Here is an 11,395-nt window from a genome sequence, read left to right as displayed (position 1 = left end):
GTTACCCAAAAATAGAGCAAAGTCTCGATCAGTCAATTCCTACAAAAAGGGGAGTTTTGAGCTAAATGCTAATATGACACGATGTTTCACATTTTTTGACCAACTACCAAGAATATAGGCACTTTGGATTGGATTAGATGAGTCGGAATTCATTTTTTTTTTTTTTTTTTACATAATTGCCCTGCAGCTCATCCAATAGTTCTAAAAACATATTTCAATGTGTATTAAAAGTGGCAGACTGACAGATATTGCCAGGGCCACAAAGCTGATGTGACTAAAAAAAAAAGGGGGGGGTTGTGGTTGAGCTTTAATCTGACATGGTCTGCTTAATTTAAACCAATCCTATTATATTTGACAGCTGATAGCACTTCCCTGCATGCATTTTACACAGAAAAGGGCACAAACAAATACAGTGTGGCCACAAACAGGCAGACACTCAAAGCATCTCAGATCAATGATTCATTCGTCCCTCTCTCTTCACCTGAACTTACTTTAGCACTAAGAACGTTCCTGTGCACAGAGACAGAGGAGCTTTCATTCCTCAGTGAGCATGTATGGCATTTCCTAATGATACCAGCGACCGTTGACGTCTTAATTCCATTTTTTTTTTTTTGCTCATGTGGGTGACGCAATATCCAAAGGCACTTTCTATTTCCTGTATATATAACATGGGACATGAACGTACAGGAGTTTAGGAAAAAGTGCAGTGGCAAAGAGAGGTAGAGAGCATTTCGAATAAATAAAACCACTCATTCGTCTCTTAACACTGACTTCACTGTTCATTCAACGAGCATTTCTGGAAACATGACGTGGGAAAGTGTGTATAGTTTTACAGAGAGCGTCTTTAACACTCACTCTTTACTTTGACCGTGCTCATTCCAGCACAGCTAATTCCACTTTGATGTGTCTATACATCAAAGTGATGTATCTATACCAAAATGTACTTTGGGTCGCTTGAAGCACTGCCCGCACGTATTTATCATGTTGTTAACTCAAACTTAATTTAATTACTGTGTGTATTTTTTTTAGATAACCATGACTCTCTTGCTTCTGCTGTGTGTGTCCTTGCCCCTAATATCGGCAACAATATCATTACAAGATCATGAAGGTAAGTGTAAAAAGCCCATTTGATATTTTAGCTTCTTAGATGAGTTAAGAGTGATTTTATAGATATATTTGCAGTAGTATTCCAACACTGGAAGGGACCTAGGTGTCTTGGAACAGCCAATAGGATGGTCTGCATTCTGTCTCACTCTCTGAACTGCCTTGTGATTGGTCAAAGCCTCCTGTGATGCTACAGATTTAGATATGAGGCACACTGAGCTCACAGGAAGTGCAGAAAAGTCATTCTTTCTCTCATCACTTGATAAATTATGATTATTGATATTATTATGGAGAAATATGTTTTATTGTTAGTATTATGTATAAAGTATAATTCATAATTTATTGTATATATTGTGCAATATATATAATATAAGTGCAATCCTGGTTTACACTGTAAATATTAATCATACTTTGAATATTCTGGTTACTTAATGTAAATAATGTGTAGTAAAATCATGTATGTGATGTACCTCTTCTCCAGACTTGGATGGCACGTTGCATGTCAGCATTCCAGTAGAGATGCCTCTTCTCCCTCTGCTGGGAGGAAAGGTAGTGGTCCCATGTTACTTCCAGGACACCACAGTCAACGACCCCGGAGCCCCGACCATCACCCCACTCTCCCATCGTATCAAATGGTCCTACGTCGTCAAGGAGAAAGTCACCACGATCCTGGTGGCATCAGAGGGAAAGGTTCAGGTGGAGGCAGAATATTTGGACAGAGTGACAATGGTCAACTACCCCCTGGTGTCCACGGATGCCACTTTGGAAATAACAGAGCTGAGGTCCAAAGATTCTGGCACTTACCGCTGTGAAGTGATGCACGGCATCGAGGATAATTATGACTCTGTGGACATCCAGGTTCAAGGTAGGTTACTGAAACATATATTCACTCATGCAAAGGAAAGTTAACAGACAATGACATAATATTTTACATCACAGATAATGTTTTTGTAATAGTCAATTTATCCAGTTAGCCACAGATTTAAACCACCTACTGAACCTCTGGAAGCAATATCTCTGATGTAGCACCAGAAAAGAAGCAGCCAAAAAAGCAAAGTGCAAAGTTATTCTAAGTCGTCCTCTGCTCGTATGTCTTCTGTATCTAACAGGTATTGTGTTCCACTACCGACCCATCACCAATCGCTACACGTTGACATTTGAAATGGCCAAAGCAGCCTGTATCCAGAACGGCGCCTCCATTGCCACTCCAGCCCAACTCCAGGCTGCCTATGATGATGGATACCACCAGTGTGATGCTGGGTGGCTCTCTGATCAAACTGTCAGGTAGTTTGCATCCATTCATACGGTCACCAAGCTGTGTTACTGTGGACAGGTTTCTAAAGAAATAGAGTTTCCAGTTGACCTGTCATCGGAGAGTAGGAAGAAACCGAAGCAGCCACAGTGAAGCCACAGAGAAAAACTTAACTTTTTGTAAAACCTTTTTGTTGTTTGATTAAATCTGTAAAACCACGGTTCCACAGGTGTATTACCTTTAAACATCTCTCTGTAGCTGTTGAGAGGTGAGAATGTTCTGCAGCCAGATACTGAAAACCATGTTTCAGATTGAGATCTTAAAAGCGTTAACATCTTAAAATTTTGTGTCAATTTCTGCGCGGATGCAGTCATCAGTTACGGCAAGTTCCAGTAAATGCCACATTGAGTCAGATACAGATAATGGTTTTACCCCTGAAATAAAAAGAAAAAAAAAGTTGAGTGTGCAACATCCACCAAGGCCACTGAGTTTCCAAAAATGAGTCGCCACCAAAAACTTCATCACAATCCTTTATTTTTGGAGTGATGCTACTGAGAAAGACTGAGCAAAAACATTAGCTCCTTGGCTGAGGAAAGAAATGCCCTTCATATCCTAACACAAAGATCATAAACCATCATGATTACTTTTCCATCTCGATCTCTAAAGGTACCCCATCCATGTGCCCCGGGAGCCTTGTTATGGAGACAAGGAGGACTTCCCTGGAGTGAGAACCTATGGAGTGAGAGAGGTCAACGACACCTACGACGTATACTGCTTTGCAGAGAAGATGTCAGGTACACTCATTATGACCATGGTAGCAACAAAGTCTACCTGATCCACAGGAAATATGTATACTATCATCTTTACACATCTACTCCCTGTCATGTAAACGTGTTTGTTTCCCCTCTTTCTTCTCCCAGGCAGAGTCTTTTACTCCATGTCTGTGGAGAAGTTTACTTTCTTTGAGGCAAAAGATCAGTGTGCCAAACTTGGAGCCCGGCTTGCGACCACTGGAGAACTTTACCTGGCCTGGAAAGGCGGCATGGATGTGTGTAACGCTGGCTGGCTGGAAGACGGAAGCGCACGCTATCCTATTAACATCGCCAGGCCTCAGTGTGGAGGGGGGCTCCTGGGAGTGAGAACTGTCTACCTGTTCACCAACCAGACAGGATACCCTTTCCCTGATACTCGTTATGACGCCATCTGCTTCCACGGTAAATTCTTCCAAAAATAATGATTATTTTGTGATTTTAGGGTGGATTTCTCTTTACATTTGCTGACTAATCAAGCTTGAAAATGTGTCAATAATCCAATTTGGTTTCCTCAGATGGAGAGGATGAAAACGTTGTGCCTGGGAGGACCACTCCTTTCCCAGACATCATTCGAATGACACCTGCTCCTGGTTTGTACCCAGGCCTCACTCCATATCCTGGTAAGGAAGAGAGTAAGGGTGAAGTGGACGTGCTCTCACCAATGCCACTTCCACCAAGTGTGACAGACACGGACACCAAAGTGACTCCTGTTGTACGTGAACCTGGTCTCGACCTGACAGGTGTAGATGCTGCAATGGCTCCCGAAGGTGAAGTGATTAAGTGCTTGGTCAAAATCAACAACCTTTTTTTTTATAATAATTTGTTATACAGTACATTTTAGAATGGTATTATGAAAGATGAATAATCCAATATCGCATAAGCACAGAGCAACCAATCCATTACTAAATGAATGACCGGAGGTACTGGGAGAAATGTGTAAAAATGCAACTCTACCGTCCTTTTCCAGGTGTTGTGTTCCACTACCGTCCAATCACTGGTCGGTACACTTTGACCTTCCTGGAGGCTCAGCAGGCCTGTGACAGTATCGGGGCAGTCATTGCTAGTCCTCAGCAGCTCTACGCAGCGTTTGAGAAAGGCCTGCACCAATGTGATGCGGGTTGGCTCCGTGACCAGACAGTCGGGTGAGAAATGTGGAGTAGAAACTGATCTGCAAGGATATCTAGAACTAGTAGTTCAACTTGAAGCCAATCTCGGAAGGTTTATACAGCAACTCGAGGCTTTAATATGCTGTATCGTTGTCTCCTTTCACGATCAGGTATCCAATTGTGTCACCAAGAGATAACTGTGCAGGTAATCTGCATACCCTTCCCGGAGTCAGGTCCTATGGCCTGAGGCCAGCCAGCGAACAATACGACGTATTTTGTTATGTAGAACGTTTGCAAGGTGAGCATCATAAACCAAAAGGAAATTAGTTGAGTAAATGAGCTGCCGGCTTGTATTTCATTATCTGTGTGTGTATTTTCTCAGGTGAGGTCTTCTTCACCAGTGACTATGACAGCTTCTCCTATGAGGAGGCCGTGCATCACTGTCAGAAACTCAACACCACCCTGGCCACCACTGGGCAGCTGTTCGCCGCCTGGAACCAAGGCTTTGACAAGTGTCGTCCAGGCTGGCTGTTGGACCGTAGTGTCCGCTACCCCATCACAACCCCGAGGTCCCACTGTGGAGGCGGCCTGGTGGGAGTTCACATCATCCATGCCTTCCCCAACCAGACAGGATTCCCAGATGAGCACTCACGCTATGATGCTTACTGCTTCAAAGGTTGGGAAGGGTTTACCTAAATCCAAAAGAGTTACAGAAAAGAGTTGAACGCCTTGATGCTATGCTTTCTGTATATTGAAATTTAGTTGTTACTCTTGTTGTGATGTCAACTCACTGGCTGCCAACGACGTCTATAGGTGTCAATTTAAATACAGCTGTCAATGACATCTGATGAAAGATTTCTTTTGGTAGTTTTGGTGTTTACAGTCTTGGAAAATCAGTCAAAATGATGTAAAATGCTTGGCAGTATGGGGCTCTCTGCACTGAAAATGGCTGGCAGCCAGTGATTGATGATATGATTAGTATAAAGTTATCCTTTGCCCTTAAAACTGAACCTGTGTAAATGAACATGCATTAATGGAACGTATATTTATTTTATTCCAGCTGAAATTCCAGTTGTTCACACTGAAAATGAAACCAGTGTAAATATCACAATACTGACGGTGGACGTTATCAACAAGACAACAGTCACAATCGATCACTTTGCTCCCACTGGTAAGATCGAAACATGAGATCTATTCTCTATTAAATATCCAGTTGATCCACAAGTCATGGCATCCTTGAATTTATATCAAATAATCAAATTCTTTGTGTTGTGTTGTTTGCTTTTAGTTCAAACTACTGTCGTCTACAATGAAACCGAATACGGAGTTAATATTACTGAAATAGAGGAGTTCATCAACGAGACAACTATCTCAGTATCTGAAGTTGTTCCTCCTGGTAAGACAGTCGGAGACACCTGTGTGAATCACAACTGATTTTGTGTTTTTTTAACAAAGGGCTTTCTATCATAAAAAAAATGTAATATTGTAGAGAGTGTCCAAAATACTTAAATAATTCAGTACCACTTTTAAATAGCACCACTTAGAGGTTATACATGTGTAAAAATGTGTGATATCTAATGATGAGACAAGGCATTTGCCTAAAGTACAGACAAAAGGCTTATTCTAAGTTTACGAAAGGCAAAAACTATTTTATTTTAAAGTGGTTATACATACTAATGGGAAGTATATTCAATTTATACCGTTAAACCATCCTAAATGCATCACATTGGACTTTAGGCATTAGGAATGTATATCAGAATCTAACTCCATTTCAGAGAGTTATAGATAATCAAGACCAAAAAATGTTAAATCATTTAATGCTAAAATACAAACTAAGGGACATTTAAATTTGATAAAAAAGGTATATCAAAGCATGGTCGGTAACTGTTTTTCTCTTTCCAAATTCTGACTGTTTCCTGCAGTGAGTCGCCCTTTACCCCCAGTCTCTGTTGATGCGTCAGGCTCTGGTTCAGCTGATCATTCAGCGAGTGGGGAGCCCTCAGGACAGTCTGGCATCTCCAGTGCCAGTGGTGCCAGTGGTGCCAGTGGTGACGCCTCTGGTTCAGGACAAATCACCTTCAGTGGACACACTGATGTCTTCTCTGGGGACCAGTCGGCCTCTGGAGTCCCCCAGGAGGCAGAAGGAGGAAGTGCTGTTATCTTCTCCTCTGGAGAATCATCGGGTAGTGCTTCTGGATCTGGGGAGGGGATTGATGGACAGCAATCTGGCTTCGGGGTATCAGGATCGGGTTTTACCAGTGGAAGTGGGGCCATCAGTGGAAGTGGGTTCATAAGCGGGAGCGGGGCCATCAGTGGAAGTGGGGATATTAGTGGAAGTGGTGGAGACTTGGTGATCATCATGGTGGATGGGAAGCTGGTGGAGGTATCGAAAACCCACAGACAACCTGATGAGCAGGTGTTGGGAAAGGATGGTATTGAAATAATTGAATTAAGTGCATCTGGATCAGGAAGCAGCTCTGGCTCAGGAAGCAGCTCTGTCTCAGGAAGCAGCTCTGGCTCAGGAAGCAGCTCTGGCTCAGGCTCTGGTGAATTATCTGGCATCTCATTTGTTGACCACAGTGGTGTTGACCTGACAATGCAGCCATCTGGAGAGCAGGAGGTGTCTGGATATCGTCCTTTTGGATCAGGCTTCCACAGTGGCTTTCCCAGTGGTTTTCCCTCTGGTATTTCCAGCAGTGGCTCTGCCTCTGCCTCTGGAGACTCTTTCCTGCAACATGATAATGTCATCTTTGTGACAGACGATGAAGTGATGGAAGTGACTGTGACGCCGCTGGTAGAACAACCTCAGCAAGGCCGGGGGGTGGTGGAGGTAAGCGGGGAAGGAAGTGGCTCAGGGATCCACCATGAATCCAGTGGCACTTTGGATCAAAGCTCACATTTCTCAGCAAGTGGAGCCCCTGAAGAAGCCAGCACGATTTATGTTGTGACCCCCGAAGCGGCTTATACCAGCCCAACGACAGCACCATCTGTGTCATTCGCAAGTCCCGCTGTCATGGAGCAGCCTGACGTGGTGGAAGGTACTTGAAGGTTTAGGTGTTTACTTTGCAGCATCTGGTGTCACAAAAACTGGACAAACTGTAACATCTCTGTCTATCTACTGTCAGCCTCTGCAGACCCTTGTAATCCAAACCCCTGTGGTTCAGGAAAATGCTCTGTGCAGGAAGAGCTCGCTGTATGTCAGTGTCCTAATGGCTTCACTGGTGAAGACTGCTCAACACGTGAGTCTCCATTCACCAAGTTACACACAATGGCTGAAATGAAATGACTAGAAAGAGTTAAATAGTATAAGATACAGTAGAAATACCATCTTTTATCTGCATTTGTGTTTTAACACCACATGTGCGTTTGTGTGTGTAGCGGTGCAGGGCTGTGCTGAAGGCTGGTTGGAGTTCATGGGCAGCTGTTACCTTCACTTTGCGGAGAGATACACCTGGTCTGATGCTGAGCAGCGCTGTCAGGAGCTCAACGCTCATCTGGTCAGCATCAACTCTCAGGAGGAGCAGGAGTTTGTCAACTGTGAGTAGCCGTTTGATTGCCGATGGCATGCAAGGGTCTCAAACTGAATGTTGCAACAGGAATTGTAAAATATTAAATTACATATTACGTCACTGGGGTTTGCCCAGACCAAAACTGCTCTTAAAAAAATATATTTTCTCATGAACCAGCTCACGGAATATAATCACACTAAGCTGGATCCACCACAACAGTGCAGCTTGAGAGGAGTAACATTTATAGTGGAACAACATGCACAATACTTCATCATTTTACAGTAGCTGACTTGTTCATGAAGGCTGTGTTGGCCTACATGTTTTCTGAGTCTGTGTAATTTGTTTGAGCATTACTGCATAAAATATGTTTCTTAATAGCAGTGAGCACAACGTGGGCATGAGATGAGTCATTTGGTTTGAAGCTAAGATCTGTTTCTCTTTGTGATACAGCAAATGGACAAGATTACCAGTGGATTGGGCTCAATGACAAAGACGTGCAGAATGAGTTCCGTTGGACAGACAGGAGTTCTCTGGTGAGTTTGGTTGTATTATTATCCGTATTTCTACTCAGGAGATCAAGTTGCTGGTGCAAGCAATGCATTCACTGAAGGAATCACCACTTTTTACATGAATTGTGTTATTTACGTGATCTCTATCAACTGCTATGCTCAGACCTTTGTGAACTGGAGGCCCAACCAGCCAGATAACTACTTCAACTCTGCGGAGGACTGTGTGGTGATGATCTGGCATGAGGGCGGACAGTGGAATGATGTGCCGTGCAACTACCACCTTCCCTTCACCTGCAAGACCGGACCAGGTACACTTAAATGGAGTAGAAAAGGCATCTCATGGCCAAATCATGAAAAAGTGGAAATGCTTTAAGGCAGGATTTGCTTGGTTGGTGAAACATAAATCGCTTGATATTTCAGTTATGTGTGGAGCTCCCCCTGAGGTGCAACACGCCCGGCCAATGGGCAGCAGCAGAGACCTGTACCCCGCCAACTCTATAGTCCGCTACCAGTGTGATGCAGGCTACACACAGCGCCATCTGCCTATCATACGCTGTATGCCAGATGGACAGTGGGGGGAGCCACAGGTGGAATGTACAGAAGGTGAGTTTGCAGGGAAATGGTGAACTATAGGGATGATAACGATATCGCCAGATATTGGCTTTAAAATGTATGAAGCTGCTACCTCCTTGACCTCTATGCTAGCATCCCCTACAGTTATTGTTTTTTGATGGTTATTTAGTTTGCACAATGAAGATATTTGGCAGTATATCCACATCTGCTGCGACATGAGTATGAAAACAATAATGTTAAAGTTAGGCAAAAGGAAAGAGTTGTATATCAGTATCGTTTAGCAGCCAAAGCACTCCCAATAGATAAGGATATTGGCAAAAAAGTCCAATATCATGCATCCCTAGTGAAATATGAAATTCAATTTCATATTGGCATAAAAGTATGTGCCAAATCAAATATGTGGATCATCTGCTGTGGCAACCCCTAAAGAGGGGGAAGCCCAAAGAAAGAAAATGTGAAACTGTTTATACAACAGAATGTGTCACCTGTCTAGAGGGTTGATATTGATGGAACCTATAAATCCTAAAAGTTATCTGTGGCGACATTAACAATACACAGTTCCAGGATAATGTAGCATTGGCATGTTTTTCCTGTTGATGTGATCCAACAGCCACTTTTTAACTCAACACTCTCTTGATCTCAGATGTTTTAAACTGTTCTAAGGAACATTGTACCTAAATAGCAGGACACTTTAGACTATTGCTCAAGATTTATCCTTGTATAAAAATTTGTGAGAGTCAGTATCAGGGAAGCAGTACGGGTAATATATTGTACAGACTAAAATACAACTCTGTGTATTCAAAAACAAATTATTTAGCCAGACTTGTCACATTTCAGGCTTATCCATGTTTTCATGATATCATCAGTATGCGTACCTTTTCTCCTTCAGCCGGTGCCAACAGTAACAGGCTACACAAAAGATCCCTCAGGAGAAGAAGTAAGGCCATCAACAGCCAACAGGAACAGAGGAAGCTGCTCTGAGCAGGAGTGAAAGGACATACAAGAGCCACAAAGGACCCCCTTTTTAAAAGAAGCATGGACACCAATGCAAATGCCCGACCAAAAAGATAACATTCCCTCTCTTGTATATACACACACAAACTAAAGCACATTTAGACAGCGATAGTGTAACTGGCTTATGTTTTGGACCTGTGAGTGTCACTCTGCACCCTCTGAAGGCAGTCTCTCAATTTATTTATAGGGTTTTTAACTGATAGCTGTGAGCCAGTATTTGGAAGTGTTATCTCAGTGCAGTCAGTCCTAAAAGAAGTTTTCAGGTAAATAAAGTCAGTGATAACAGAGTGACACGTGCAATGTCCAAAACAGTCCAGTACAGGTGTTTTCCAGTTGCAGCTGATTCTCTAAAGGTCAAACATTGTTACATAGACTTTTTGCTCATTTTAGGGTATTTTTCTAGATCTGTGTTTGTTAGCAATTTTTTTAATATTATTTCTTCCATTGGTTCTTCCATTTTAAATGTGAGTTCCAGACTGGTGAGGGAAAAACTGGTTCTTAAATTACAGGCAAGGGCAATGGTTCTCAAGACTTTTGGTTGTGATTCCTTAAATTCATGCATTTCCCTTTACTTGAATCATCAAGATACAGTTTAAGTAGAGGAAAAGGAGAAATACATACACTAATTAATGGAGTAGATATAAAACAAATATGTAAATAATCTTTCATGAGACCCATATTATCTTGTCACAACCTCAGGTTTGAGAACCACTGTGCAACGACACCACCACCACAGCAGTATGACATATACTGACATGATTGTACTCTCTCATTTAATGATGAATAAAAGTCCAAGTTTAAGAAATACTTACAGTCACTGCAACAAACAAAGGATTGAAGTAGTCAGCACTCATGCACTTTGGGGATTCATCAGTCATGTCTGTGCTAATCATTTGAATCCAGTGCACCTTAAATACTAACACAACAACCTATACAATTATGAACAACAACAAAAAAATAATTGGTATCTGGCAGTTAAACACATGTGAGACATACATGACACTGAATCAGCTGGTCTCTTTTGACAGGAGGAGCCCCCAGATTGTTGCTAAACTCCACCACATTGGATAATTTTCACTTTTCATGTTAGATTTTATACGTGTAACTTCTCAAGAGCGATCCTTCTGTCAGTGCTGCCTGACACTAGATTCATGCTTTTTATGAGATTCAAGGTTCACTGAGTGATGAGTTTCTCACTGTAAATATTCTCTCTGAACAGCGGGATCTGTCAATAACTAACTCAAATTAGTCAATAATTTGTTGGCAATCTGTTTGTTGATGTGTTAGTTTAACTGTGAAGCTGCAGTTATGAGTTGCCTCTGAAATGGATATGACTTATTTAACAGCCGACTGTGCAAAAGTGGAGTTCCCAATCCAAGCCTTAATATTTGTGTTTCTGGCTGTGCTTCATGTGACAGACTGTGATATACTTGAGGAATAATATGATTTGTAGAGGAGCTGTGAAAGCAATCGAATGCTTTTAAAATGATGGAAAAGGGAATGGAATTTATGGTGG

General features: G+C 42.2%; 1 protein-coding gene across 1 annotated transcript; it reads left to right on the top strand.

Annotated features, from left to right (window-relative positions):
• Positions 1–1,035: 1,035 nt before the first annotated feature.
• acanb (aggrecan b) lies at positions 1,036–10,165 on the top strand (the record flags this gene model as incomplete). The annotated part of the gene is made up of 18 exons (XM_083893742.1): positions 1,036–1,108; positions 1,586–1,969; positions 2,214–2,388; positions 3,023–3,150; positions 3,277–3,570; positions 3,684–3,935; positions 4,136–4,310; positions 4,445–4,572; positions 4,657–4,950; positions 5,335–5,445; positions 5,563–5,670; positions 6,218–7,312; positions 7,409–7,513; positions 7,653–7,811; positions 8,234–8,316; positions 8,456–8,600; positions 8,713–8,895; positions 9,755–10,165. The coding sequence occupies 18 exons, from the start codon at positions 1,036–1,038 to the stop codon at positions 9,844–9,846; spliced, it is 3,984 nt and encodes a 1,327-aa protein (XP_083749868.1). The 3' UTR covers positions 9,847–10,165.
• Between the last annotated feature and the right edge of the window lie 1,230 nt (positions 10,166–11,395).

This window comes from Microchirus variegatus (assembly GCF_963457635.1).
Source record: "Microchirus variegatus genome assembly, chromosome: 8".
Lineage (NCBI taxonomy): Eukaryota > Metazoa > Chordata > Actinopteri > Pleuronectiformes > Soleidae > Microchirus > Microchirus variegatus.
This window is presented reverse-complemented; position numbering and strand designations above follow the sequence as displayed.